Source organism: Grampus griseus (assembly GCF_964374135.1).
Source record: "Grampus griseus genome assembly, chromosome: 8".
In the NCBI taxonomy this organism is placed as follows: domain Eukaryota; kingdom Metazoa; phylum Chordata; class Mammalia; order Artiodactyla; family Delphinidae; genus Grampus; species Grampus griseus.
The window spans coordinates 75,041,036-75,067,802 of NC_139002.1; the positions used below are offsets into that span (position 1 = coordinate 75,041,036).

The following is a 26,767-nucleotide window of genomic DNA, read 5'->3' on the forward strand; positions in this document are numbered from 1 at the left end:
AGTGGTTGGGAGTCCGCCTGCCGATACGGGGGACACGGGTTTGTGCCCGGGTCCGGGAGGATCCCGCATGCCGCGGAGCGGCTGGGCCCGTGAGCCATGGCCGCTGAGTCCGCGCGTCCGGAGCCTGTGCTCCGCAATGGGAGAGGCCACAAGAGTGAGAGGCCCGCGTACCGGAAAAACAAAAAACAAAAAAACCCCACCTTCTCTTAATAAACTGTGTTGCAAGTTTGGTGACCTTCAGTGGTGGATCCTGGGATCATAGCGATGTAGGGGTTACGAGTACAGGGTGTGAGAGGGGGCACGAGAGGTGAGAAGGGCAGATCCTTATTAGTGAAGAGGATTCTGGAACGTTGGAATTGTCTCCTGGGAAATAAGGGAGGGTTGTGTTCAGAGAAGTTTCCCTTTCCTTCTCTGGGATCCCTGTTGCCAGTATCAGAGGTGTGGGGTGGACTCGGAGAGGGGACCAGTGCGAGCAAGCTGAGGAGTTTTAAATCACGTGGGGCTCATTGGGTACAAATCAAAGGTTCTGTCATGTCTGATTTCACGACTCTGCATCCTAGTTATAAATAACATTCCTGGATGGAAGTGCGACAAACCTGGGAGCTATTTCTAGGGAAGGCTCGGTTCCAGAAGGGGGTCACATAGAAGGAGGAGGACTTGAGTTCTTTCCCACACTCCTAAAACAAAGCCCAGCTTTTCCCTCCGGGGAATGGTGCTCGGGAGGGTCCCAGAGGGACTGCGGGACAGGCCTAAAAGTGACTATGATGGCTTTTGACAAAACCATCGAGAAAGTCACTCAAGAAAAAAAAAAGGTTAGGAATTTCCCCTAAGTGGCAGCATCTGACCTGCGGAACCGGAAGGCTTGCAAGTAGACCCCCCAAACCCCACCGTGGCTCGCTCAGGCTCAGCGACCCTTTTTCTGGGCCCCCTGCCTCAGCGTCCTCTCCCTGAACCTCCAAAGCGTGTACCCAGTCAGAGGGACCCACCGGGGAGAGGGGACAGAAGGTGCAGGTGGCGAGCCGCGACTCGGCCATCATTCCCCTCAGGGCCCTACTCGCTCCTCGCCAACCAGTTGCCTAAGCAAATCCCGAGTAATTGTTTTCCGGGGAGGGGCTGGGCGCGCTCTTTGGCGCCACCTGGGTCGGGATTCCCCCTGGAAAAAAACCCACCCGCGGGGGCTCCGCGGTTCTCAGTCTCGACCAAGATGAACTAGGGCAACTTCTGCAGTCTCCAGCGCGGCACGGAGGCAGAGACAGCGGCGGTGGCGAGGCCGGCTCGTCTGGGCTGGAGAGCGTGAAGCCGAAGGGGTGCTTCCGCCTCCAGCTCCTCCCTTTTGCCCGCGGGTCCTGGGACTCCAGCTCCGGTGCTCCGAGGGGTAGCGGCTGCTGCGCCGTCCGCCCGGGTCTTCGCAGCGGAGGGGAAGCCGCTCCCAGCGCCGAGCGCAACCTGCCGGAGTGGCCGAGCCCCACGCTCCCGCTCCAGCTCCGAGGAGAGCGCAGCCGCAGCGGGGGCCGGGGCCCGAGCGGGGTGCCGCCGCCCGCTCTGGGGGACGGGCTGGGGGCGGGGCGGCCGGGGCCGCCTTCCTGGGCGCGATCCCCGAGCGCAGCACCCGGCGCTGCCGAGCCACCTCCCCCGCCGCCCGCTAGCAAGTTTGGCGGCTGCGAGCCCGGCGCGCCTCGGAATCGAGGCGCATTTGTTTCCTCCTGGCTTCCGCGCGCCCGGTTCGGCGGGGACCCTTGGGAGCGATGCCGAAGGATGTGATCTTAATTGTGTGGTTTTGTGTGTGCACCGCCAGGACAGGTAAGCACGGCTGTGGCTGTCGGAGGGATCCAGGGATAGGGGGGAGCCGCGCCGCTGTGCCCGGCGCCCACCTAGGCGTGAGGAGAGCTGGAGCTGAGCTCTGCACTGGTCCGGGGAAGGGCGTGGATGGGTCCCTCGAACCTCTCTGCCCCGGTCCAGGTGAAAGGGTGAAAAGTGGGACTCACAGGCTGGAAGATGCCCCCCGAGGAGTGCCCCCTTCCCGGAGGACACGGCCTGGCGGACGCAGGAGTGAGGGGCGCGGCCATTCGGGCGCACCCTCCTGCTGCTAGTAACCGGCTTCCGGGTCGAAACCCACAGTAGGGCGGGTCCGCGAGCCCCACACCCGTGAACTTGACAGATGCGGTGGAAACCGCTGTTCTTGCGTCCCGCCGGGCCGCAGAGGGAGCGCTTGCGGCTGGCGGGCGCTGCGAGGGCCGGGAGGGCGCGGCGCGGGGTGAGGGCTGCGGGCGATCCTGGGATTCCGCGATCTCTTCCTCGTCCCCTCCTGACTCTTCTCCAGGGGAACTCCAGGAGTGGTCTCTCTTGCCACCCCTATCCCCCCCTCCCCCAGAGGGCAGGACAAACTGGGGGGAATTGGAACTGTGGGAGCAGTCCCGGGGAGATTCTCTCAAGCTCGCACTAGTTTTCCCGTGCTATAACTGCACGTTGGGGGGTTGTAAAGGGGAGGCAAGGATAATTGGCGTAATTTTCTGAAGTCCCCACTTCTTTCTGCCTCCAGAGACGCAGTTGTGAGGACTCTAAGCGCGCCTCCTTCCTTCAGCTTCTACTCGCCCCCAGCCCCCATGTCCCTTGGGGTTTGGAGACCCTCTCTCAGCCGCCTTCTCCAGGGGACTAGTAGTAGATTTGGAAAGGTGGGGGTGGGGTGGGATGGAGGAGGAAATTAGCAAAAATAGGACCCTCCCCCCAGGGGTGGGGACCGGGCGTCGCGAGGTTTCATCCCTACGCTAGCCATCCTCGCCACGCGCGGCCGACTTTGCACCCCAGAATCGGTGTGTAGTCATTCCCTCTGCTTTTCTCTTTTATCACTCTCATTTCCCTTCTCTAGAAGCATAGCCTCCTTCCCATGCAGAGTTTATCTGTAGAGGGCTGGGGAGGGATGCCCGGCCTTGGTCCGCTCAAAAGTTCCCTCCGCTGGCCCTTTCCATTTTCCCCAGGACTGAGCGGGAAGCAGCTTTTCCTTTGCTTAATGAAAGAGCGGCGGGTGTGGACTTCTCCGGGGACAAAAGGCATCCCCATCCCTTTCCTATCTCCATCCGAGCTCCCCAGGCTGCCGAGGTGCCAAGACTCGGTCCAGCCTAGAATAGGTGCTTCTTGAGTGCCGGCCCATCTAGATGGGTTAGTCTTCTAAAAACCGAGAACACACTGGAAAAAACGCGCCCCCGGAAGATCAGGGCAGGCGAGGCTAGTGCAGAGCCTGGGCTGGCAGCCCTGCGTGCAGAGAATTGGAACCGAAGAGAGAGAAACTAGGTGGGGGAGAGGGCAGCATCGGGCATTTCAGGTCTCAAGTGCACATCACAACCAAATATACTTAACGTCCTTTGTTCTCATTACTCTTTTGAAAAGTCGGCAAAAAGTGCTTCCCCCAGAAGTGGACTGTGTCTCCAGGGCACGTTGCTTTTGGAGATCTTTAACGACACTGTCTTTTCCCCTTCCCCACATCAAGCCCCTTTAAAACTTGTAAACAGTCTCTTGCAGGGAAGATTTACTCCTGTATCTATTCATTCATTCAGCGAAGAGTTGAGTGTCTTGCTGGGTGCCAGGATTGCTTATATAAAGAGGAACCGGCTTGCTTGACTTCCAGAAACTTACAGCTTAGCTGAGAATCTAGATAGAAACTGAAAAGCAGTTTTATTGTACAGCTTGATGGGGGTGGGGGGGGGGAAGAGAGGTGGGAGTACAGGAGTTTGTATTGAGGAAACAGAGGAGGGGAGGTAGGAGTGAATTCTGGGGAGGGGTGGTCGGTAGTCAGGGAGGTGACGTTTGAAAGTTGTGTCTGGAAGGCTTTGTAGGGAGTTTTCCAGGTGCACAGAGTAGGGAAAGCATTCCAGGCAGAGGGCACAGCTTGTCCAAAGTCAAGGAAGCATGGAAGGATCTGCCCATTGGTTGTGGCAGTTGCTTAGGGAGCTTGAGTTTTCCATGCCACTTGGTACTCTTTGAACACCAGAGGCTGCCTATTTCTTCTACAGAAATTATCAGAAGAATGAGAAAGACGGGGGGAATTATATCTCACTTCTTTCACTTACAATTTCTTGCAGCTTGAGGTGGTCTGATGAGCAATTTTTTTCTTTGGTTTTGGCCAGGAACCATCATACGAGCATCACACATCCATCCTCTGAGGTAGCTAAGCCTGGCTCTCAATTAGTTTATCAGGAAAGTTTATTTGTCAAGTGCGACAATTGCTGTCTGGGCTGTTAACAGTCCAAGATGAAATAAACACGTGGTTCACTGAGTGAGCTGCTCAGATATCACTGCCTTTTAATGGAAATGAACAGATGGTATCAGGCACATTTTAATTAAAGCAGCACTGCAGTGCAGTAGCAGTTACATATGAAAAGATCTAATGATAGGTGTCACAGGAAGCTGCTTAAATTACTCATTGTTCAGAGAATTTGTTTTAAAGAGTAAAGTGGAGTCAAGAATAGGTCCTGTTCTCCAGTGCTGGTTATTTCTGGGTGAAAAAAATCTGAGATTTCCAGGTACCTCACTAATAATGAAAATTTAGAAGGCTACGATAACAGCCGTAATAATACATTATGTCCATGAGTTTTCTCCAGTAACCTGGAAGTGTGAATAATGTAAAACTCAGTGATTACTCCCCCATGGCTTTCAAGTGTGGTTTGGTCGCCAGGGCAATGGTTAGAGGGAGCCCCTGGGGCTGAGTGGATGCCTTTTGCTGCCACCTGCTGGAAAGGAGAGCTTTTCTTTTAGAAGCACCTCCCAGGCAGTTCATTAACTATGAATTGAATAATAGAGCTGTGAACAAAAGCCTCCAGCCTCCAGTGATCATGTGAAATATTGGCTGACTTGGAACAGGCATAGAGCATGTTCTTTAAGGACGTTGCTTTCGGGGTAGTAAGAAACTTTGTAGGAGTCCAGAGGCCCAAGTCCGATCAAATGGTTGTGAAATCCTGCTGGTAAATGAGGTCTTGGAGCAACTCTGCAGCATCGTATTCCCCTGCATGTGCCAGAGGAAAACAGCTGCCACCATGCACAGTGAGCTGGATTAGATCTGAAGTGAGCCACGTCCAGGAGGATTCGCTTGGGAGCTTAGGCCTGGGACCCTGAAGGTGGACTGAGTGGGCTTTGGGCCTCAACACTCTCTGGGCTAGACTGAGGAGTGGCCAGCAGCAGGTGTCCTGGGAGATTAGGGTGGAGATTCTGAATCTCAGAGCCAGGCCTCAAGTGCCTCTGTGACATTGACATGCTGCCTTCCAGGTTTTAAAAAATATTTTATTTTTCCCCAGAAGCTTTTTTTTTTTTTGCGGTATGCGGGCCTCTCACTGTTGTGGCCTCTCCCGTTGCGGAGCACAGGCTCCGGACGCGCAGGCGCAGCGGCCACGGCTCACGGGCCCAGCCGCTCCGCGGCATGTGGGATCTTCCCGGACCGGGGCACAAACCCGCGTCCCCTGCATCGGCAGGCGGACTCTCAACCACTGCGCCACCAGGGAAGCCCGTTCCCCAGAAGCTTTTTATCCTGCTTAATTCCAATACCCAGCTTCAGCCATTTGAGAGCAGTTATGGCCAAAGTAGAAAACTTCAATAGAGTTTCCTTGGAAAGGGCAAGAGCTCCATGCTTGGATAAGAAGCAGAAACATTAAAATAAAAAAAATATTTTTATGGAACCAACACTTTCATACTGTATAAGGTTCAGGTGAAGCCATGCAAATGCTGCCTTATTAAGATTTTCTGATTCTTTAGGCAGTGGGCAAAGTGCTATCTTTCACTCATCCAGCTATTGGCACCAGGTATTTTCATCTTGAAGGGGACCACTTAGAGAAAAGAATACAGTTCTGTTTCTGGAAGCCTAATTGATTTCTCTTGTTCTGTTTTCATGGGATGTTTTCATGACTAGAGGAATACAGTTATCTTAAAGCCAGGGAAGCCCCTTCGCTTGCAGGGTATAGGGGGAGGGGTTAATATACATTTAATATATAGATTTCACAAAGCACAGCCAGGGACTTCCCTGGTGGCGCAGTGGTTAAGAATCTGCCTGCTGATGCAGGGGACACGGGTTTGATCCCTGGTCCGGGAAGATCCCACATGCTGCGGAGCAACTAAGCCCGTGCGCCACAACTACTGAGCCTGCGCTCTAGAGCCCGCGAGCCACAACTAATGAAGCCCACGTGCCTAGAGCCCGTGCTCCGCAACAAGAGAAGCCACTGCAATGAGAAGCCCGCGCACCGCAATGAAGAGTAGCCCCCGCTAGCCGCACCTAGAGAAAGCCCACGCACAGCAACGAAGACCCAACGCAGCCAAAAAATAAAAAAAAAAAAGCACGGCCAGAGTGAGAAGCCCTTCTACGTCATCTGGGCATGTGGAGGGGTTGGGAAAATGGGAGCCGCCTGTATCTTTCGTATGATTCCAGTGGAGTTGAGGACCAGGGAGCTGGAATGGTCTGGAGAGCTGGTCCTGTGAAAGACAGACGCAGCAGACCCCAGCTGGGCACCAGATATGTGCTAGGAGTGTTCATACAGTTATCACTGAAATCTCACGAGGCTGGGAGGTGGGTATTATCCCCATTTTACAGTTACGGGAAATGAGGCTCGGAGAAGTGAAATGATTTTTCCAAGGGCACAAATTTAGTAGGGAGAAGAGACGGGACTGAAAGTGGCTCTTAGTTTAGTGTTGTTTCCACAACACTTTCCAGATTGAGGTGTTCTCACATGGAGGTGGGAATCCAAGGGCACCATTGGGGGGTTCTGCCAGTTCTACAGAATCTGTGTGGGTGCCTTTGAGGCTTGTCCAGTTGCAGGGCTCCAAGTTTGGGAGATTCAAACAACTTAGGGATAACCATTATTATGGGTCTTTAGTCCCCGCGTTGGTCAACTACTGCCACAATAATATTGTATAACAAGCCACCCTAAACTCAAAGCAACATTTCTTTCTGTTCACGCGTCTGTCGGTTGGTTTGGTATTGGCTCACTGGGGCCAGGTTGGGCTGGGAGTCGTTCCAAACCCAGGTAGGGTGTCTGCTCCGTGTGTCTTAGTCTCCTTGGAGCGTGGCCCAGTAGGGCCATGTTTTTCTCACTGTGATGCAGAGGTACAAGAGAACAGGCCCCACCACACAGGCACATCCAAGCCTCTGCTTGTGTGACATTGCTAACATACTAATGACCCAAACTAGTTACATGGCTGGGCTCAAAGTCAAGGGATTGGGAGGTTTACTCCCAATGCATGGAAGGACATGCAAAGCCACATAACAAAGGGTGTGGCTATGGGAGGGGTAAAGATTTGTTTTTTTAATTTATTTTTGGCTGCACTGGATCTTCATTGCTGCGAGCAGTCTTCTTCTAGTTGCCCTGAGTGGGGACTACTCTTGAGGCGCGTGTTTTGCGGTGGCTTCTCTTGGTGCAGAGCACGGGCTTTAGGCGCATGGGCTTCAGTAGTTGTGGCACACCGGCTCAGTAGTTGTGACTCACGGGCTCTAGAGCGCAGGCTCAGTGGTTGTGGTGCATGGGTTGTGGCGCATGCACTCTGCAGCATGTGGGATCTTCCTGGACCAGGGATGGAACCCCTGTCCCCTGCATTGGCAGGTGGATTTTTAACCACTGCGCTACCAGGGAAATCCAGGGGTAAAGATTTGAAGCCAAGAATTCGGTCAACCATATTCCTTTTAGAAGGTTTCCTGGGCTCGAATGCCATCCTGTCCTCTCGTGGTATTCCTCAGGTATGCATATTGCCCTTAGATCACTGCACCCAAAGCAGTGATCATACATCCACTCATCAATTAATTAATCAGGTCCTGGGCTTCCCTGGTGGTGCAGTGGTTGAGAGTCCTTCTGCCGATGCAGGGGACACGGGTTCATGCCCCAGTCCGGGAAGATCCCACATGCCGCGGAGCGGCTGGGCCCGTGAGCCATGGCCGCTGAGCCTGTGCTCCGCAACGGGAGAGGCCACAACAGTGAGAGGCCCGCGTACCGCAAAAAAAAAAAAAAAAAAAATTAATCAGGTCCTAAATTCAGGGCCTGACATATATGAAGCCTTGTGCAAGACACTGGGGCTACAGGGATGCTTCCTTCCTCTTGTGTCCAGCTAAGGGCACATTTCCCAAACCACGTTCCAAATTCCTGGCCAGAGATAGACTAGTGTGGAGGTCCTCTGAGATCACTCTTCATTTAATTTCTGCCATATAGGTGTAGAGCACTATAGATCAAACTGAAATATTAGTTCCTTTCCTGCCTTTTCAAGGTGATCAAAGAACTGCTGGTATCTGAGCTCACTTGGAGAAAAACATTGCCAGTCTCAACAAGAGGCTTATGGTGCTGTGACCTGGGCTGATAGATGCCCGTTAGCGCAGTACTTCTTTGCACAGAGTAGGTACTCGGTCAGTCATCAGTCTTTGTGAATGGAGTCTGTGTCAAGCAGGTAGGATGGAACCTTAAGTGAGATCATAAGGTAAATCAGCACATCCCACTCTTCCTCCCCTTAAACACATACCTTAAAGCCCTCCATTGATACTCCATTGCAATTAGAATACTATCCCTTTCCTTGTTGCAGCTCACAAGGCAGGGCCTACTCTGGGGCCTCATTTTCTACCACTCTCCCCCGGGCTCACTCTGCTCTGGCCACACTAGCCTTTTCACTGTTTCCTCTACACGCCAAGTTTGTTCCTGGTTTGCATTTGCATTTTCTGTTCTCTAAACCTGGAAAGCTTTCCCCTCCAGGTCTTCCCTTCCGGAATGACTGCACCATCGCCAGCCGCTATAGTCATCAGTTGTCTGCTCAGAGGAACCTTCCTCTACCACCCTTTCTAAGTCTCCACCCAAGCTGCTTTCTGTTTCATAACTCTGTTTTATTTTCTTCGTGGCATTTATTGCCATCTCAAATTATCTTATTTATGTATTTGTTTATTTTTTGCCCTCTCCTCACCCGCTGCCCTAGGAGTGCATGCCCAGGGAGGCCATCTCCAGTGCCTCGCAATGCAGTGTGTGTGTTACATAGAAAGCACTCAGTCGTATCTGTTGAAAAACGACTGAATGAATGAGTTGTCTTTGGGTAAACTGGTCTCGCATCTGGCTGCATTTCAGAGGACGAGGGGAAGCCTGACAAAAATTGAGAAGGCAGCTCTATGCATGTGCCTTTAATTTAACCCTTTGTCCACCTTCGGCTCCAAAGACCCTTCCCAGAGCCACCTTCTGTGGACAGAAGCCTAGATTGCTGCAGCAGCCCCTGTTTCCTAACAGGAAAAGAGTGAGGGGAGGGTACATTTCCTTCTCCAGTTCTGTGGGGAAAGGGGTGAGGGCAGGAGGACAGATGAGATTGTCACAGCGCTTGGTGCCCTGATGAAATGCACTCGGTCTCTCTGGAACAAATTGGGTGTAAGCTCTCCACATTTTGCCTCAGCGACTGCATTACCACCAGACAAACGTTGAGAGTTGTTGCTGATTAAAACATTTCCAAATGTGCAATCAGAATTGCACTACTGAGGTGCTAAGTGTAGACAGGCACAGCCTTTAGGAATGGCTTAAACATGGTCCCTTGGAGTGATCGCTAGCCTTATTAATATATATAATTGGAAGCCACTTTGCAGTCAGGAGTGAATCATTCTGCAGAACACCCTGTAGATGAGAGACAGGCTTAAGGATTTGCCTTTTTCAGATGAGGCAAGGGGGGCTCAGGGCCCTGTTTCTCTGTGCTAAGTTTCTCCAACAAGAGTTGTCAGGGTGTCTAACTTTTCACGAATCCCCTTGAAATCGACATCCATTGTTCTGAGGATCTCTTTCCTGGCCAGTCCCTCTGCCACCCTTATCCATCAGGGTCAGGATCCCTCTCATTTTCTTCCTCTTTATCGAAGGTGTTGTTGCCTCATTAATAGTGCTCTGTGGAGGTGTTTCCTGGTGACGGTGGTGTCAGATTTCACTACTGTATCAGTCTCTGAAGCAGGTAGATCAGGGCCACAATCCTGTATCCACAGTTCCCAAATCTAAAGAAGCTCAGAAACCCAAAGCTTCTTCATAGCCCACCTGACAGCAACACCTACCCTGAGCTGAACTCCTCTGGTGGCAGAACTTGACCTGAACAGATATGAGGCTATTTATAGTCTTTGTTTATACCAATTAGAGGACAATATCAGACTTCTTGCTCAAATATTGTGTTTGGTGATGGGGGACTGATGCAGACTTTGCTGAGGGTGTTACATAGAATGTAGTATGTGGGCCGTATTAGCTTTCCAACAGATGATCCAGTCTGAGTTCTGAAATATATTTGGCCCCTAGGGTTTTGCATAGGGATTATCAATCTGTAATGGGGAATGGGAGAGGGGGAAGGGATGAAAAAACCACAGTATCAGCGGGGGTGATGGAGCAAAGAGTTGCCTTCATTTTCCATCCGGGGAAAGAGCATCTCTAAGCGCTCATCACTGGGTTCCTTGTATTCCCCGCCACTCCTGTGGCCTCTGTCATTTCTGTTCCATGTTCCGCAAGCAAGTCAGCATTTTAAGCCAAGATGGCTCTTTGTTCCTTTGCAGTGGTGGGCTTTGGGATGGATCCCCACCTTCAGATGGATGTTATCACTGAGCTCGACCTCGTGAACACCACCCTTGGAGTCACTCAGGTGTCTGGACTGCACAATACCAGCAAAGCATTTTTATTTAAAGGTAAAGGCATTTTTCTCCTTTGCATGGGGGCAGAACTTGGGGAGGAGGGTCTGTCTGGGGACTGTTCCTCTGGTGTGTATGTGTCGGTATTTGTGTGTATTTGCTATTTCCCTTGTGTTACCGTCATGAGGAATGTTCAGAAATGCCGAGGGTGTTTAGATGTTTGGGGGGTGTTCTGAGGGTGTGGGAGGGGGCAGTCGGGGGCGTGCTGATGAAATATTTGGCTTGGCAGTGACGTATTTCCCGGGGGATTTTGGTGGGGCTCTAAAGTGGAATGAATTTGTAAAGTCCTTGAAAGCCATGGGCAGCCACATTATTTTTACAGGATATTTCTTCTACTGTTATTCCTATCTTTACCTATACCTACGTCCATTCCTGTTCCTGTATCTTTATCTCTCATTTAATGGGTGGACCATGCACAAAGAGGATGTTTCATGGCTGCATTTTCTTAGGGGTACAGCTTACTTGGTTCTGCCCACTATAAACTTGACTATAATTCATTAAATTGTTCAGCAAGCATTCATAAAGGCAGTGCAGTGCGCTTCTTAAAAGCCTGGGCTCTGGAGCCTGACTGCCTGGGATTAAATTCCAACCCTACCGCTTATTGACTTTGCGACTTTGGGCGATTCCTTAGGCTGACTCTGCCTGTGTCTTCATCTGAAATAATAGTACCTAATGGGGCAGGTGCAAGGATTAGAGGAGCTAATCCATTAAAGTGGTTCAAACAGTGCCTGATAACATAGTAAATCCCTGGTAAGTATTAGCTGTTATTATGGAACTCCTATTGTGTACCAGGCAACATGCTAATAGTAGGATTATTAGTAAGAGTAAATAAATGTGGTGAGAGAAACAGTCATTACACAAGTAATTATTGACTTCCAGTGGCTATACTTACCATGAACGGGGTGTATAGGTTGCCAAATAAGAGTATACAGGGAGATCTGATTTATTGGGAGTGGGGAGATAGTGGTGGTCAGGAAAAGTGACCCTGAAAAAGTGATACGTCAGCAGAAAAGTGAAAAATGAATAGAAAGCTTGTGTAGGAAGAGGTGGCGGCTCAGAGCATTCTGGGCAGAGAAAATAATATGTAGGAAGGTCTTAAGGCAGAAACAAATGGAAAGACATTTAGCGTGGCTGCAAGGTGGTGAGTGGCTGGAGAGGTAGGCAGGGGCTAGGTCACGCTGGGCCCAGAAGGCAGAATTGATATTTAGCTTATATCCACGGGCTTGGGTGTACTGACGCTTTATGGCCAGTGTCTATTTTGATAGGTGGGAGGCCATGTACTTGTTAACTATTGCAAATATTACCCTTGCCCATAAGCCATGTTAGTTTTTCACTTTACTCTCAGATCAGTGGGGGCCTTTGATGAGTTGAAGGAGGGGAGTGATCTGATCAGATATGGCAGCCTAGATATTCCTCTATGAAAATGCCTGGCAGGCTTCTTTTAACCCAGCCTTTTGTGAAGATAACAAAAGGATTATTTTAGAATGACTGAACCAACATTATGGGATGAGATATATATATATATTCCCTCTGCAGAGAACTTAAACCTTCTTAGTAATATACAGCACATCTACAGATACTACTATATAATAATATATAACAAGACTACAGATATGTTAATTTCCACTTACTCTTACTAAGGAATTGGTGAAGTAAGTAAACTGGGCATGGTTGAGAGAATACAAACAGGATTAGTTTTCTCTTTGCATTGTGCAAGGTCTCTTCAGTTACTGTTGAGAGGCCATTCCATTCTTTTTTTCTTTAACGTTTTTATTGGAGTATAATTGCTTTACAATGGTGTGTTAGTTTCTGCTTTATAAAGAAGTGAATCAGTTATACATGTATACCCATATCTCTTCCCTCTTGCGTCTCCCTCCCTCCCACCCTCCCTATCCCACCCTTCTAGCTGGTCACAAAGCACCGAGCCTATCTCTCTGTGCTATGCGACTGCTTCCCACTAGCTATCTATTTTACATTTGGTAGTGTATATATGTCCATATATACACTACCACTCTCTCACTTTGTCCCAGCTTACCCTTTCCCCTCCCCGTGTCCTCAAGTCCATTTTCTAGTAGGTCTGCGTCTTTATTCCCGTCTTGCCCCTAGGTTCTTCATGACCATGGTTTTTTTTTTTTTTTTTAGATTCCATATATACGTTAGTATAAGGTATTTGTTTTTCTCTTTCTGACTTAACTTCACTCTGTATGACAGACTCTAGGTCCATCCACCTCACTACAAATAAGTCAATTTCATTCATTTTTATGGCTGAATAATATGCCATTGTATATATGTGCCACATCTTCTTTATCCATTCATCTGTCGGTGGACACTTAGGTTGCTTCCATGTCCTGGCTATTGTCAATAGAGCTGCAATGAACATTGTGGTACATGACTCTTTTTGAATTATGGTTTTCTCAGGGTATATATCCAGTAGTGGGATTGCTGGGTCATATGGTAGTTCTATTTTTAGTTTTTTAAGGAACCTCCATACTGTTCTCCATAGTGGCTGTATCAATTTACATTCCTACCAACAGTGTATGAGGGTTCCCTTTTCTCCACACCCTCTCCAGCATTTATTGTTTGTAGATTTTTTGATGATGGCCATTCTGACTGGTGTGGGATATCTCATTGTAGTTTTGATTTGCATTTCTCTAATGATTAATGATGTTGAGCATCCTTTCATGTGTTTGTTGGCAAGCTGTTTATTATGTTGAGGTAAGTGGAGAGATATACCATGTTCTTGGATTGGAAGAATCAACATTGTGAAAATGACTATACTACCCAAAGCAATCCACAGATTCAATGCAATCTCTATCAAACTACCACTGGCATTTTTCACAGAACTAGAACAAAATATTTCACATTTTGTATGGAAACACAAAAGACCCCTAATAGCCAAAGCAATCTTGAGAAAGAAAAACGGAGCTGGAGGAATCAGGCTCCCGGACTTCAGACTATACTACAAAGCTACAGTAATCAAGATAGTATGGTACTGGCATAAAAATGGAAATATAGATCAATGGAGCAGGATAGAAAAACCAGAGATAAACCCACGCACATATGGTCACCTTATCTTTGATAAAGGAGGCAAGAATATACAATGGAGAAAAGACAGCCTCTTCAATAAGTGGTGCTGGGAAAACTGGACAGCTACATGTAAAAGAATGAAATTAGAACACTCCCTAACAACATACACAAAAATAAACTCAAAATGGATTAAAGACCTAAATGTAAGACCAGACACTATAAAACTCTTGGAGGAAAACATAGGCAGAACACCCTATGACAGAAATCACAGCAAGATCCTTTTTGACCCACCTCCTAGAGAAATGGAAATAAAAACAAAAATAAACAAATGGGACCTAATGAAACTTAAAAGCTTTTGCATAGCAAAGGAAACCATAAACAAGATGAAAAGACAACCCTCAGAATGGGAGAAAATATTTGCAAATGAAGCAACTGACAAAGGATTAATTTCCAAAATTTACAAGCAGCTCATGCAGCTCAATATCAAAGAAACAAACAACCCAATCCAAAAATAGGCAGAAGACCTAAATAGACATTTCACCATCCCATTCTTGATTTGAGAAGTGCTGCTGACACTTTGTCAACAGAGTTGCTATGGAAGCCTGGCTCATCTGTAAGCTTCATGAAAGCAGAAGTCTTCCTGTCTAAATACCCCTACATCTCTAGGGCCAAGTATTGTGCATGGCACACAGTAGGTGACAAGTAAACATTTTGAATTGAATTAAAATTTCCTCTGTCCAATGTGCTCTATGAAAGGCTTGTTGCCTACTTTATATGCTGGTCATTCACTCAATTTATTTATTCCCTGGGCTAGATCTCTGCTTTCTAATTTGTGTGTTCTCTGCTTTAGCAGCTGCTTTTGGGATGTCTGCCATCCCAAATCTCTCCAACAATAGGGAGAGATTTTCAGCTTCTTTGCTGGGAAGAGTAACTTTATTATGGGACTTTGAGGAGGTTTTTCCCTTTCAAGGTCTCTTGTGATGACCTTACCTGGATAATCTCTCCATCTCTGAATCTGTAATTTAATCACATCTGCAAAGTCCATTTGCCATGTAAGGTAACATATTTCATAGGTTTTGGCAATTGGGACATTGACATTTTTGGGGAGCCATTATTCTGCCTACCACAAAGTCTGCCCACTGGCCCCCAAAGATTCTTGTCTGCCCCACATGCAAAATACATTCACCCCATTCCAATATCTCCAAAGGTCTTAACCAATTATAACATCAGCTCAGAGTCTGAAATCTCATCCACTCATCAGTTGAAAAATTCCAAATCTCACTCTCTAAATAATCTAAATCAGGTATGAGTGGGACTCTGAGTATTTGCCATTTTGGAGCAAAATTACTCTTTATCTGTGGATCTGTGAAACTAGAAAACAAGTAATCTGCTTACAAAATATAATAGTGGGACAGGTATAGGATGCCAGTTATAGAAGTTCCTGTTCAAAAGGGAAAATTGGAAAGAAGAAAGGGGTCACCAGGCTCAAGAAAATGTGAAATCCAGCAGGGCAAACTCCATTGGGTTTCAGGGCCTGAGGATCATTCTCTATGGTCCTTGACTCTGCCTTCTGGGCTTGTGACTCTTTCCTCTGAATCCTTCTTTTTCATGAACAGTAGCATAGGTTTGTAGTTGAATAGTTTCATCAACCTGTTTCTTGCTTATAGAATTTTGGGAGTCGATCAGCCTTCTTTCATTTCATGTTCTTTCTGTCCCCTTCAGTCCAAGTTGGCAGTGTTTCTGCTGGTATAACATTCTCAAGAACGCAGAGGGTCTCCTGTCCATTAGACAAAAGGCTCATTTACAGATCTTTCCGAGATAATCTAATCTCTATTTCTGACTTCTGCTGGGATGGCTGAGGGGATCCATGAATTACAACCATGATCTCTTCAAAGAACCCTCTGTGTGACTGAATATTCTGACCCTTTGGTCCTTCAGAGTCACTTGCAAAAGGTGGTTCAACCACACCCTTGGCTTTTTTCCAGAGCAGACTTTTCCTGACAGTGAATCTCCTAATTTTATTGTCTTTTCCAATCTGGATAGGCTGGGAATTCTGCATATAATCAGTCCTGGTTCCTTTTTGCTTAACAGCTCTTCCCTCAATCTGTCTTTTTCTTCTTACCTTTTACTATAAGCAGCAAAGAGAAACCAGGCTGAAACTTCAACACTTTGCTTGGAAATCAGAAGTCAAAAATGGGCTTTAAAAAGGGCTAAAATCAAGGTGTTGGCAGAGCTGTGTTCCTTCTAGAGCCTCTATAGGATAATCCATTTATTGTTTTTCCAGCTCTAGAGGCTTTTACATTCCTTGGCTTGTGGGTACATCACTTCAACGTCTGCTTCTGAGGTGACATTTCCTTCTCTATGTTTCTGGCATGTTTTCTTCTCTGGTACTGACTCTTCTGCTCCCTTTTTCCCTTATAAGGACCCTTATGGGTCCTTTTCCCTATATTGGGTCCACCTGGATAATCCAGGATAATTTCTTCATATTAAGATCCATAACTCAGTCACATCTGCAGTGACTCTTTTGCTGTGTAAAGTAATATATTTATAGATTTTTGGGATAAAGATGCAGACATCTTTTGGGGGTAGGGAATATCATTTTGTCTGCCATAGGATGGCTACCCTCTGTTGGGCAGAAATATGAGCAATATGATATTTCCAGTTTACTCCAGATAAGTACTCCTTTCCAGTGCAGCACTGCCCAATAGAAATATAAGTAAGTGAGCCATATCTGTGATTTTAATTTTTGTAGTAGCTGTATTAAACATGTAAAAAGAAACGAGTGAAATTAATTTTAACTATACATTTTATTTAACCCAATATATGAAAAATATTATCATTTCAACATATGGTCAATACAAAAAATTATTAATGAGATATTTTATATTTTTTTCAAAGTCTTCAAAATCTAGTCTATAATTTATAGTTACAGTTATAGTTAGAGTATACAGTAGATTTGCCAAGTTATTCCATACATAGTTTTAAGTATCATTAAAAAATTTAACAGCTTTGTTAAGGTGTAATTGCTTATAATAAACTGTGCATATTCAGACTGTATCGATTGTTAATTCTGATATGTGAATGCATCGGTGAAACCATCATCACAATTAAGATAATGAGCATACCTATCTCCCCCAAAGTTTCCTCTTTTTAAAATAATCCCTCCTTCCTATATTTCCCAACCCCCATCTGCAGGCAACTACTAATCTGCTTTCTGTCACTATACAGTAGTTTACATTTTCTAGAAATTTTATATAAATAGAATTCTACAGTGTCTAGTTTTTTTTTTTTGATCTGAATTCTTTCACCTATCATAGTTATTTCGAGATTAATCATATAGTAACATGTAAAGTGCTTTTCTTGTAGCCAGTATATAGATGGGTCTTACTTTTTTTTTAAACCAGTATGATAATTTCTGTTCATCAAGCTATTTAGATCATTTACACTAATGTGATTATTGACAGTGTCATATTTAAATCTATGCTTTTGTTGTTTGTTTTCTATCTGTCTATCTATTCTTTGTTTCCTTTTTTCCCTCTTTCTGGCTTCTTTTAGATTAATTGAACTTTTCAACTGATTTTTTAAAAACTCTTTTGTTGGCTTACTCATTGTTTCATTATTTTAGTGGTTGTCTTAGGGTTTATAGTATACATCTTTAAATGACAACAGTGTACCTTCAGGTGATACAACTTTATGTATGTAGTAAGTATATTTCAAGAGTATACATCTCTCCCCCTGACATTGTACTATTGTTGTCATACATTTTACTTTTGATTCTGTTATAAACTCCATATTACATTGTTGTTATTTTTATTAATTAGTCAATTATCTTTTGAACATATTTAGATAATAAAAAAATCAATCACATGTTTACTCTTGTAGTTACTGTTTCCTGTGTTCTTCAGTCTCTTGCGTGGATTCATATTCCCATCTGGTATCATTTTTATCCTGCCTGACGGACTTCCTTCAACATTGCTTTTAGTGTAGGTCTGCTGGTGATGAATTCTTTCAGATTTTGTATGTCTGAAAAAGTCTTCATTATTTAAAACAATTTTTGCTGAGAGTAGAATCTTGGGTTGACAGTTTTATTTCTTTCAGTACTTTAAAGATGTTGATCCACTGTCCTCTCACTTGCATTGTTTCCAGTGAGAAATCAGTTGTCGTCCTATTTTTGTTCCTCTGTAGGTAATGTAACTTTTCCCCCTGCTTTTAAGACTTTCTCTTATTGCCAACTTTAAGTGATTTGATTATGATGTACCTTGGTCTGATTTTCTTAATGTTTCTTGTGTGAGGGAGTTATTGAAATTCATCACACTTAGAAAAAAAATGGCCATTATATCTTCAAATATATTTTGTTTCTCTTTCTTTCCTTTAGGGACTCCAATTATGTGTATATAAAGCTGATTAAAGTTGTTCCATAGCTCACTGATACTCTGTTCATTTCAAAAATTCTTCTTTTTTCTCTCTGTGTATCATTTTTGATAGTTTCTATTACTTTGACTTCAAGAACTGTTTTTCTGTATTGTTTGCTATTAGTATCATTCTGTTTTTTTTTATGTCATGTATAGTAATTTCATCTCTGTACATTCAGTTTGACTCTTTAAAAAATCTTCCATGCCTTTATCTAACTTTTTGAATAGATGGAGTACAATTGTAATAACTGTTTTAATATCCCTGACAACTAATTCTAATATTTGTATTAGCACTAGGATGATTCTGATTGACGAACTTTTCTCTTCATTACTGCTTCCTTGTATACTTGGTAATTTTTGATTGAATGCCAGACATTGGGAATTTTGCCTTGTTTGGTTCTGGATATTTTTGTATTATAAATATTCCTGAGTTTTGTTTTAGGACACAGTTAAATTACTGAAAAACAATTTGATCCTTTTGGATCCTGTTTTTTTTTAAATTGAGGTATAGTTGATGTACAATATTATATCAGTTTCAGGTGTACAACATAGTGCTTCACAATTTTTGAAGGTTATGGATCCTACTTTTAAGATTTGTTAGATGGCTCAGAGCAGTGCTAGTGCTAGTATATAGAATAGAATTAATTATTTCCCATCACTGAGGCAAGACCTTCTGTGTACTCTACCCAGTGCCCCATGAATCATGGGGTTTTCCAGTTTGAGTGGTGAGAAGAGGTACTCTTCTTGGTCCTGTGTGTATGCCAGGCACTGTTGCCTTTTGGGTGGTTCTTCTGTGTCAGCGGAGAGAGTTCCATATTTTTCTCTCTGCCGTTATCTCTCACGTGTGCTGTCCTGTGAAATCTAGGTGCCTTGGTCTCCCCACACTCTCAGCTTCTTCTCCTCAATTTGAGTGAAGACTGCTGGGCTTTGCTTGCATTTCTCTTCCTTGTGGCACAGCCTGGAAACTCTCAGAGGGGTAAACTTGGGTAATTGTAGGGCTCATCTCTTTTGTTTTCCATCTCTTGAGGGTCACTGTTCTTCATTGACTGATGTCCAGTGTCTTGAAAACTGCCATTTCATTGAATATTCATTTAAATTCAAACTAATTCAAATTAAATAAAATTAAAAATTAATCTCCTCCACCACACTAGTCCCATTTCAAGTGCTCAATTGCCATATGTGGCTTGGGGTTACCATATTGGACAGTGCAGGTCTAGAGAGGCTCAGAGATTTTAGCGTTTCATCACGGTTCAGTTAATATGAGCAAGGTAAGAAATCCTGTCTTTCAAGTTTAATACATGATAGTAAGGAGCAAACTACTTAATCCCTCTACCTCACAGTACCTCCATTTACTCACTGATAAGATGGGGTAGTAATTGTACTTACTATATATGGCTGTAGTGAGGATGAAATATTTATACACATAATAAATTAATACACATTAATACACACAACACACTGTATTTGGTACATGGCAAACTCTTGTTAAATGTGAGTCCATGCATTTTTAAGTAATAGGGTATAACTTTGGTCTTCTTCTCCTATGTGTATCATCTGTCTTGTGTGTTGTTAATGTCAGATTTTTAAAAAAATTTACTTATTTATTTATTTTTGGCTGCGTTGGGTCTTCACTGCTGCATGCGGGCTTTCTCTAGTTGCAGCGAGTGGGGGCTACTCTTTGTTGCGGTGCGTGGCCTTCTTATTGCAGTGGCTTCTTTTGTTGCAGAGCATGGGCTCTAGGCACATGGGCTTCAGTAGTTGTGGCACGTGGGCTCAGTAGTTCTGGCGCATGGGCTTAGTTGCTCTGCGGCATGTGGGAACTTCCTGGACCAGGGCTCGAACCCGTGTCCCCTGTATTGGCAGGTAGATTGTTAAACACTGCACCACCAGGAAGTCCCTTAATGTCAGATTTTAACCTGCAGACGTAACTTGGGATAGTGGGAAAAGCAGAGGGTTGGGGAGGGGGCAGAAGATTAGGGGTTAGCACTTTCTATGTATTAATTTATTTTACCTTACTACACCATATAAGGTAATTATTATCATGCTTCCATTTTATCAGTAAGTAAATGGAAGTACCTTGAGGCAGTACTTAGGGGGACCAGTGGATATGTCTCTTAATGTCTTCCAGCCTCAGTTTCCTCATCTGGAAATGGGATTGATTGTAAGAATTTTATGACAATGTGTGAGAAAGTACTTTGAAATGTAAGTATAACTGATGCTGCCTGGGTGGGAGCTAAGCCAGAGCCAGAGCCACAGAGACACGGAAACATGGAAGCCTGAGGTGACATGTATCACCCTGGCTGTCCTGCTACTGTGACTTGTTCTGTTCCCCTCTGCCACTCACTCATTTTCCCATGAGCTGGAAGTGGATCACCCCACTGGCTGAGACAGGTTGTCTTGTGGAAATGAAGAAAAAAAACTATTATATATAGTATGGATAAACAATCAGGTCCTACTGTATAGCACAGGGAACTATATTCAATATCCTGTAATAAACCATAATGGAAAAGAATATGAAAAATAATATATATAGACGTATAACTGAATCACTTTGCTGTACACCAGAAAATAAGACGACATTGTAAATCAACCATACTTCAATAAAATAAATGAAAAATAAAGAAAAAAGAGAAAAATATAAAGTATAAAAAACAAATTCATTCTCTTTCCTTCCTTTATTTTTATTTCTTCTCCTATTTCACCATCCTAAGGCCAGCTCTGAGTTGATGTGTATTGAGGGAGTGAAAACCTTCATTTCAATGCTAGCCTCTTAATATTGATAGATTTAAGTAGAAAGCCCAGTTAACTGGAAGCACTCCTATTATACCAGCTCCAAAGCCTGATAGGATTTATTTTCTGGCTACTCAGCTTTTTAAGGTTATCTTTGTCACTGCTGTCCTTGTAGAGTGTAAAGGCTTGAATGAGGAAGATTTTTATTGTCTTCTTACCTGAAACAAATCGTATTTTAATAGGGATTGGTGATGGGGGCGGGGAGAATAAATGGCTATGTGTAAGACAGTCATAGATCTTCTCTAAGCTGAAAAACATCCTAAATATGGAATACCAGAATCAGAGTTTCAAAAATCATCCTGGAATATTTTGCTTTGCTTTGAGTGGGACTCACAGAAGCTCTGATGGTTTGGGACCGTACTTCTCCCTGACTGGCCATGTCTTAGCGTTGAGTAATTGGGAGGATTTGTCTGTCTATTGGTGTTTCATTTATAAAACTGAATTAGAATATACATGAGTGCAAATTCTTTAATGTGTTACTTTCTTTTTCCTGTCAGGAAAGTGCTACCTTTTAGGAGTTGTACATTAGAATTTCTAAAGAAAAAGTAGTATCTTTCCAGTAGCTTGTTTTATGTGACAAGATAGAACAAAGGCTAACGTGGGATACTTTGAGGAGAAGATTGAGGCTTTTAGCACCTATTTGCATTCTAGGCTTTGAGCTAGATGTTGGGGAAGACACAGATGAATAAGGCAAAGATCCTGGCTGCAACGAGGGTACAGTCTAGAAGGCAAACACAGCATGTTGTCAGACATTGTAACGTAGAGGACAAGAGAATGGGCTTGCAGCGGGCTATGGATAAAGTATGTTGAAGAGAGACATTTCTTCTCACTGGCTAACCTGGGGAAGGCTCCCTGGGGAAGGTGGCACCTGAACCAGAACTTGAAAGATGGATAGGAAGTAAATCCGTTTCTGTTTCATAGGAGCACTGCCTAGGTATAATCATTTTTACAAGATGGTGCTTGAAGTTTGAGCCATAGCTCTTAATACTTAGAAAATCTGAGTAAGATGGAGTTACCCAAAGGGTTTGTTTAATGCTGATCTTCCAGATTTCCTGCCACCCACTATTGCCCAAGTCTAAATTGTTTTTTCTGTTGATTGGATGTGCCTAGTCGCTAATTACCTCTGGGAGCATTTCAGAGTCAACCTCACTTTGAGTGGAGTGATTTAGTATAACTTTGCATTTAATCAATTAGTGGAGTGATTCAATTCACATGCCAGCATCTCCCAAATATAGGTATTTTTTTGCTCTTGGCAAAAAACAAAAAGCAAAAAACAAACAAACCCTCAAGCAAGCTGCGGGAGTGGAGTGGGTTTACAAGTTCCTCTCTGGCGCAAATTAACACCTGCACTGGCGTATTCTGGAAAATCATTCAATGGCTATGTGAGTAAATGGATGTCATAGATCAAATAAACTCTGTCTTTGTTTCCCAAAACTGCCCACTTCTAACATCTGCACTAAAATCTATTTTCTCAGTCATGCTCCTTTTCCTATCAAATTGTACATTAAGGAAAGCAGAGATGGAGAGAGACAGCAGAGAATGTAAAAAGATAATAATTCTTTTAGAAACTATTAGGTATAAGAGCCAATTCCATACTAACAAATTGACCTTGGGCAAATTACCTCTTGGGATTTGTTTCTTCTCTGGACATTAAGTAATAACGGTAGTGTCTATGATACAAGATATTTTAAAGGGTTAATTTAGATAATATAAATTTATCATAAGTCATAAAAAGAAATTGAAAATGTTAGTCAATATTATTATTAAGAGTATTTATTCAGAAAATATACTTTTAAAAATTAAATAAATATTTAGCAGGTACCTACTATGTTTTAGGCACTCTTTCAAGCACCAGGACTATAGCAGTGAGCAAATCAGAAGAAGTCTGGCTCTTAAGGGTAAACAGACAATAAGCAAATAAATAGGTATAAAGTAAGTTCAGATAACTTTAAACAATTAATATATTTACAGTCAGGAAAATATTTCTGTTCATTTTCTCTCAAGGAGTATATATTTGCAGTTACCTACTTACTTCATTCCTAATAAGGATGGATAACTGTTGTCTGACCTTCATTTTTTTTTTAAAAGAAGGGTTACCTCAACTCCTAAAATTTATCTGCCTTTTAATCCTTCCACCAACATTCCTGTATATGTACTGTTTTCATGTCCATTATACAGATGAGGAAACCGAGACCCAGAGAGTTCCAGTAACTGACATTAGTTGTAGTGACAGACATAGGATTTAAATTCAGGAGTCTGTACCTGCAGAGTTTGTGCAGGTCCCAATCCGTCTCATGGCTGTTTTTCCCTACTTCATGATGGTGGGAAAGACAAAATAAGTGCAATATGCTAGAGATATATCTTCTTCTAAGAGACACCAAAGGACAATCTGTCAAAATATATTTTGGCAGGTATTTTATTTTTATTTATTTATTTAACATCTTTATTGGAGTATAATTGCTTTACAATGGTGTGTTAGTTTCTGCTTTATAACTAAGTGAATCAGCTATACATATACATATATCCCCATATCTCCTCCCTCTTGCGTCTCCCTCCCACCCTCCCTATCCCACCCCTCTAGGTGGTCACAAAGCACCGAGCTGATCTCCCTGTGCTACGTGGCTACTTCCCACTAGCTATCTATTTCACATTTGGTAGTGTATATATGTCCATGCCACTCTCTCACTTCGTCCCAGCTTCCCCTTCCCCGTCCCCGTGTCCACAAGTCCATTCTCTAGGTCTGCGTCTTTATTCCTTGGCAGGTATTTTAAATCAACCAGGGCAGATGGTTGTTTTGTAAGTTGATGAATTTCATTTAATAGAATTTTTAATAATTCCTTCACTTGGAGGGTCCTGCTGCATATCTGGAGATGAATACCTGGTAATCTGTTTGGCTGCTTAAAGAGAACATGCAAGAAAATCAGAATTCACCATGGGGCTACAGTTTAATATGTGTCCATTTAAAATGTAATCTCTGTGGCCATTTGACCAGCCTTTCTTGAGAGAGCATTGTGGGAGAATTAGCTCCACCTTAACTGCTGTGCTTTTTAATGAATGCTGTGATTCTTAATTGGGGTTTATTTTAACATATTGGGACTAAACTCTTTTCTGTGGGAACACATCTCCAAAATTAGAATGTAAATCAGTGGAGAAAGTATGATTTGATATGCAAATATTTTATTTAAATACAACTTTTCAGGGATGCAGCCAGTGTACGAGGGGGAGCCAAGATGTTCTGATAAGCTAGGCTTGCTCAGCCCTCATGCTTACTGTCTGTGAAAAAATAAGGCACACACACCATCTGGCAGCATGGGGTCGCAGAGCATGCACGCACCGCGAGCCTGGGAACCCAGGGTCTAGCTTGGCTCTTTCGCTGTTGATTCCTGGGTATATCCCTTGACTTCTCTGGACCTCAGGTCTTTAAAGTCATAGAATATCTAGCTTGACAAGGAATTCTTTTGCAAAAGAAAAGAAAAATCTGGACAAGCACAAGGCAACAACGCTGTAGCTGTTTTCTAGAATCAACAAATATTAATGTTTTGTCATATTGTTTAGAGCCTTACAAAACTTTAGACTCAGTTGAAGTCTATATTCCCCTCCCTGTTCTTTCTCTCTCTCAACCTCCTTAAAGACCATCACTAACGTGGTTGATTAGTATTTAGTCCATTTGTGTATATGTAGGTGTGTGTGTATGTGTTTGCACGCTCACATATTGCCACATTTATGTTTTTGTATGTGTCCATACACAAGATACATAACAGAGAGGGTGTATGTGTAGGGGCTAAGTACAGCCTTTGGAACCAGATGGCCTAGATTCAAATCCCAGATATGACTCTTAATAGCTGTATCACCTTGGGGAAGTTCTTTAACCCCTCTTTGCCTCATTTTGCCCAGGTGTAATATGGGGATAATAAAGCATCTGTCTTCAGATTGTTCTGTGGGTTGACTTGATTCATGTGATATATTAGAATATTATTGGGCATATAGTAAACATTTGGTAAATGTTAGCTGTTGCTTTATGTGGCCTAAGACATATGAATGGCATCATATAGTATGGACCTTTCTGAAACTTATTATATTCACCATTATTCTTTTGAGGATGAATAGATCTAGTCCATTAGTTTGAACTGTTGTATAACTGCACAATGTATTCATTCGCCTATTGGTGGAAACTTGGCTCGATTCAGATTTCTGACAAACAATACTTAAAGGTACATCTTTGTGCATGCTTCCTTGCCCATGGTTCTTAAATTCTTCAAATACGTACCTCACTATAGGGAGTCTTCTTTAAGGGAATCCTTAAGTGTCCAATAATCCATTAGTCCAATCCTATGGTTGGTCGCCTAGTGATGGAAGTAACACCACATCGTGAGGCAGCTCATATTACTTTTGGAATTCTCTGTTGGAAATAATTTAAAGGAAGACAGATTTTGGTTTAATGCCGTGCCCTTGCCTTGATCCCATCTAAATAACTCTAGGCCAAATAACATTGGCCACCTCTTTGTTCCTTGACTGCAGCAAGATTTTCCCTGACCCACGCCATCATTCCTGCTTGCCTTTTGCCTGGAAGACCACCTTATAGCTGCATTTTCTCTATCTGGCTCCTACTCTTATATATCACTTCCTCAAGGAGGTCTTCCCTGACCATCTTACATATGAGGGTTCCCCATTTTGTTATGACTCATCACTTCCTGGTGTTTAGTCCCTCAGAGTTCTTTTCATAAGTTGAAAGTATGTATATATATACACACACACATATATTTTTTGTTTGTTTGTTTCCTATGTATGTTTTTGTCTCCCAGAAGATCATAGGTAACTCCATGACTCCACTTGTTTTTTTTCTGTCGTAAGTCAGTGCCTAGCACAATGCTTGGCACTTAGAGTTGGTACTTAAGAAAGAGTTGTTTAGGCAGTGAATAAAGAAATGATTTAATGAGGCACTATGACCACAGAGATAAAGTCTAAATCCTTTCTCATGAGACATCCTCTCAGATATTTGCAGACAGCTTTCAAGGTCTCCCTCCTTTCCTTTCTCCAGGGTTAACGTTTCTGGTTGCTTCAGCAGTTCCTGATAGGACATCATTTTGAATTTCCCCATCATTTTCTCTTTTTCAACTACCTGGCTAATTGTCTCTGCTCCTAATGATGTCTGATGTCTTGAATTGAACATGGTGTTTACAATCTAGTCTGACCAGGACACAGCAGAGCATCCCTCCTTGTTCAAGTTTATATTCAAGTTCATATCAAGTTTCTATTACTGCAGCCCCATCACAGAATTAATTCATAATAAACTTATTGTGGACCAAGACCCCATAGAGATTGGTTTGTTTGCTGTTTCACTTGCTAAGCTCTGACTTTTCCCTTCTTGATCTTATACAGTTGGTTTTTTGGACCCATGTTTATGTCCTTATGCTCATTACCATTAAATTTCATTACTATCTATAGAGGGAGAGGGTTGGATTAAACCACCAAGGTCACTCGCAGCTCTTAAAAATGGAATTGGTTGTTACAGAACAGCATTGTCCGATAGAACTTTAAATTTAAGTAGCCGCATGTGGCTAGTGGTTACTGTATTGGACAGTGCAGTTCTAGAGAAAAAGTTTCAAATTTTGAAAAGATGAAATGGTATGTATAACATTTAGGGAGAAACCAGTGTGGGATCAAATGGTCTGCTCAGGGTCAGGATTCATTTATTCAGTGTTCTTTTATTTTATTTAATAGATTTGTTTTCTTTTTTTTACTGAGCGTTAGCAAAGTGCCAGGCACAATACTAGATGCTGGAGATATAGCTTTGAAGAAGGTAGTTATGACCCCTGCTCTCAAGGAACTTCCTGTCTGGTACAGTGTTTTCAGCCCTGGTTTCATACTAGAATCACTTAGGGAACTTGAAAAAATTCAG

The 26,767-nt window shown here is 43.7% G+C and overlaps 1 protein-coding gene across 3 annotated transcripts in view; it reads left to right on the forward strand.

The window, feature by feature from the left end:
• The first annotated feature begins 1,644 nt into the window (after positions 1-1,644).
• The window catches only part of NELL1 (neural EGFL like 1), an 853,170-nt gene continuing 828,047 nt past the window's right edge, over positions 1,645-26,767 (forward strand). For all 3 annotated transcript variants that reach the window (XM_082659859.1, XM_082659860.1, XM_082659861.1), the window contains exons 1-2: positions 1,645-1,800; positions 10,508-10,636. In XM_082659859.1, coding sequence (XP_082515985.1) covers positions 1,746-1,800; positions 10,508-10,636 — 184 coding nt within the window. In that variant the 5' untranslated portion in view covers positions 1,645-1,745. The remainder of the gene's footprint in view (positions 1,801-10,507; positions 10,637-26,767) is intronic.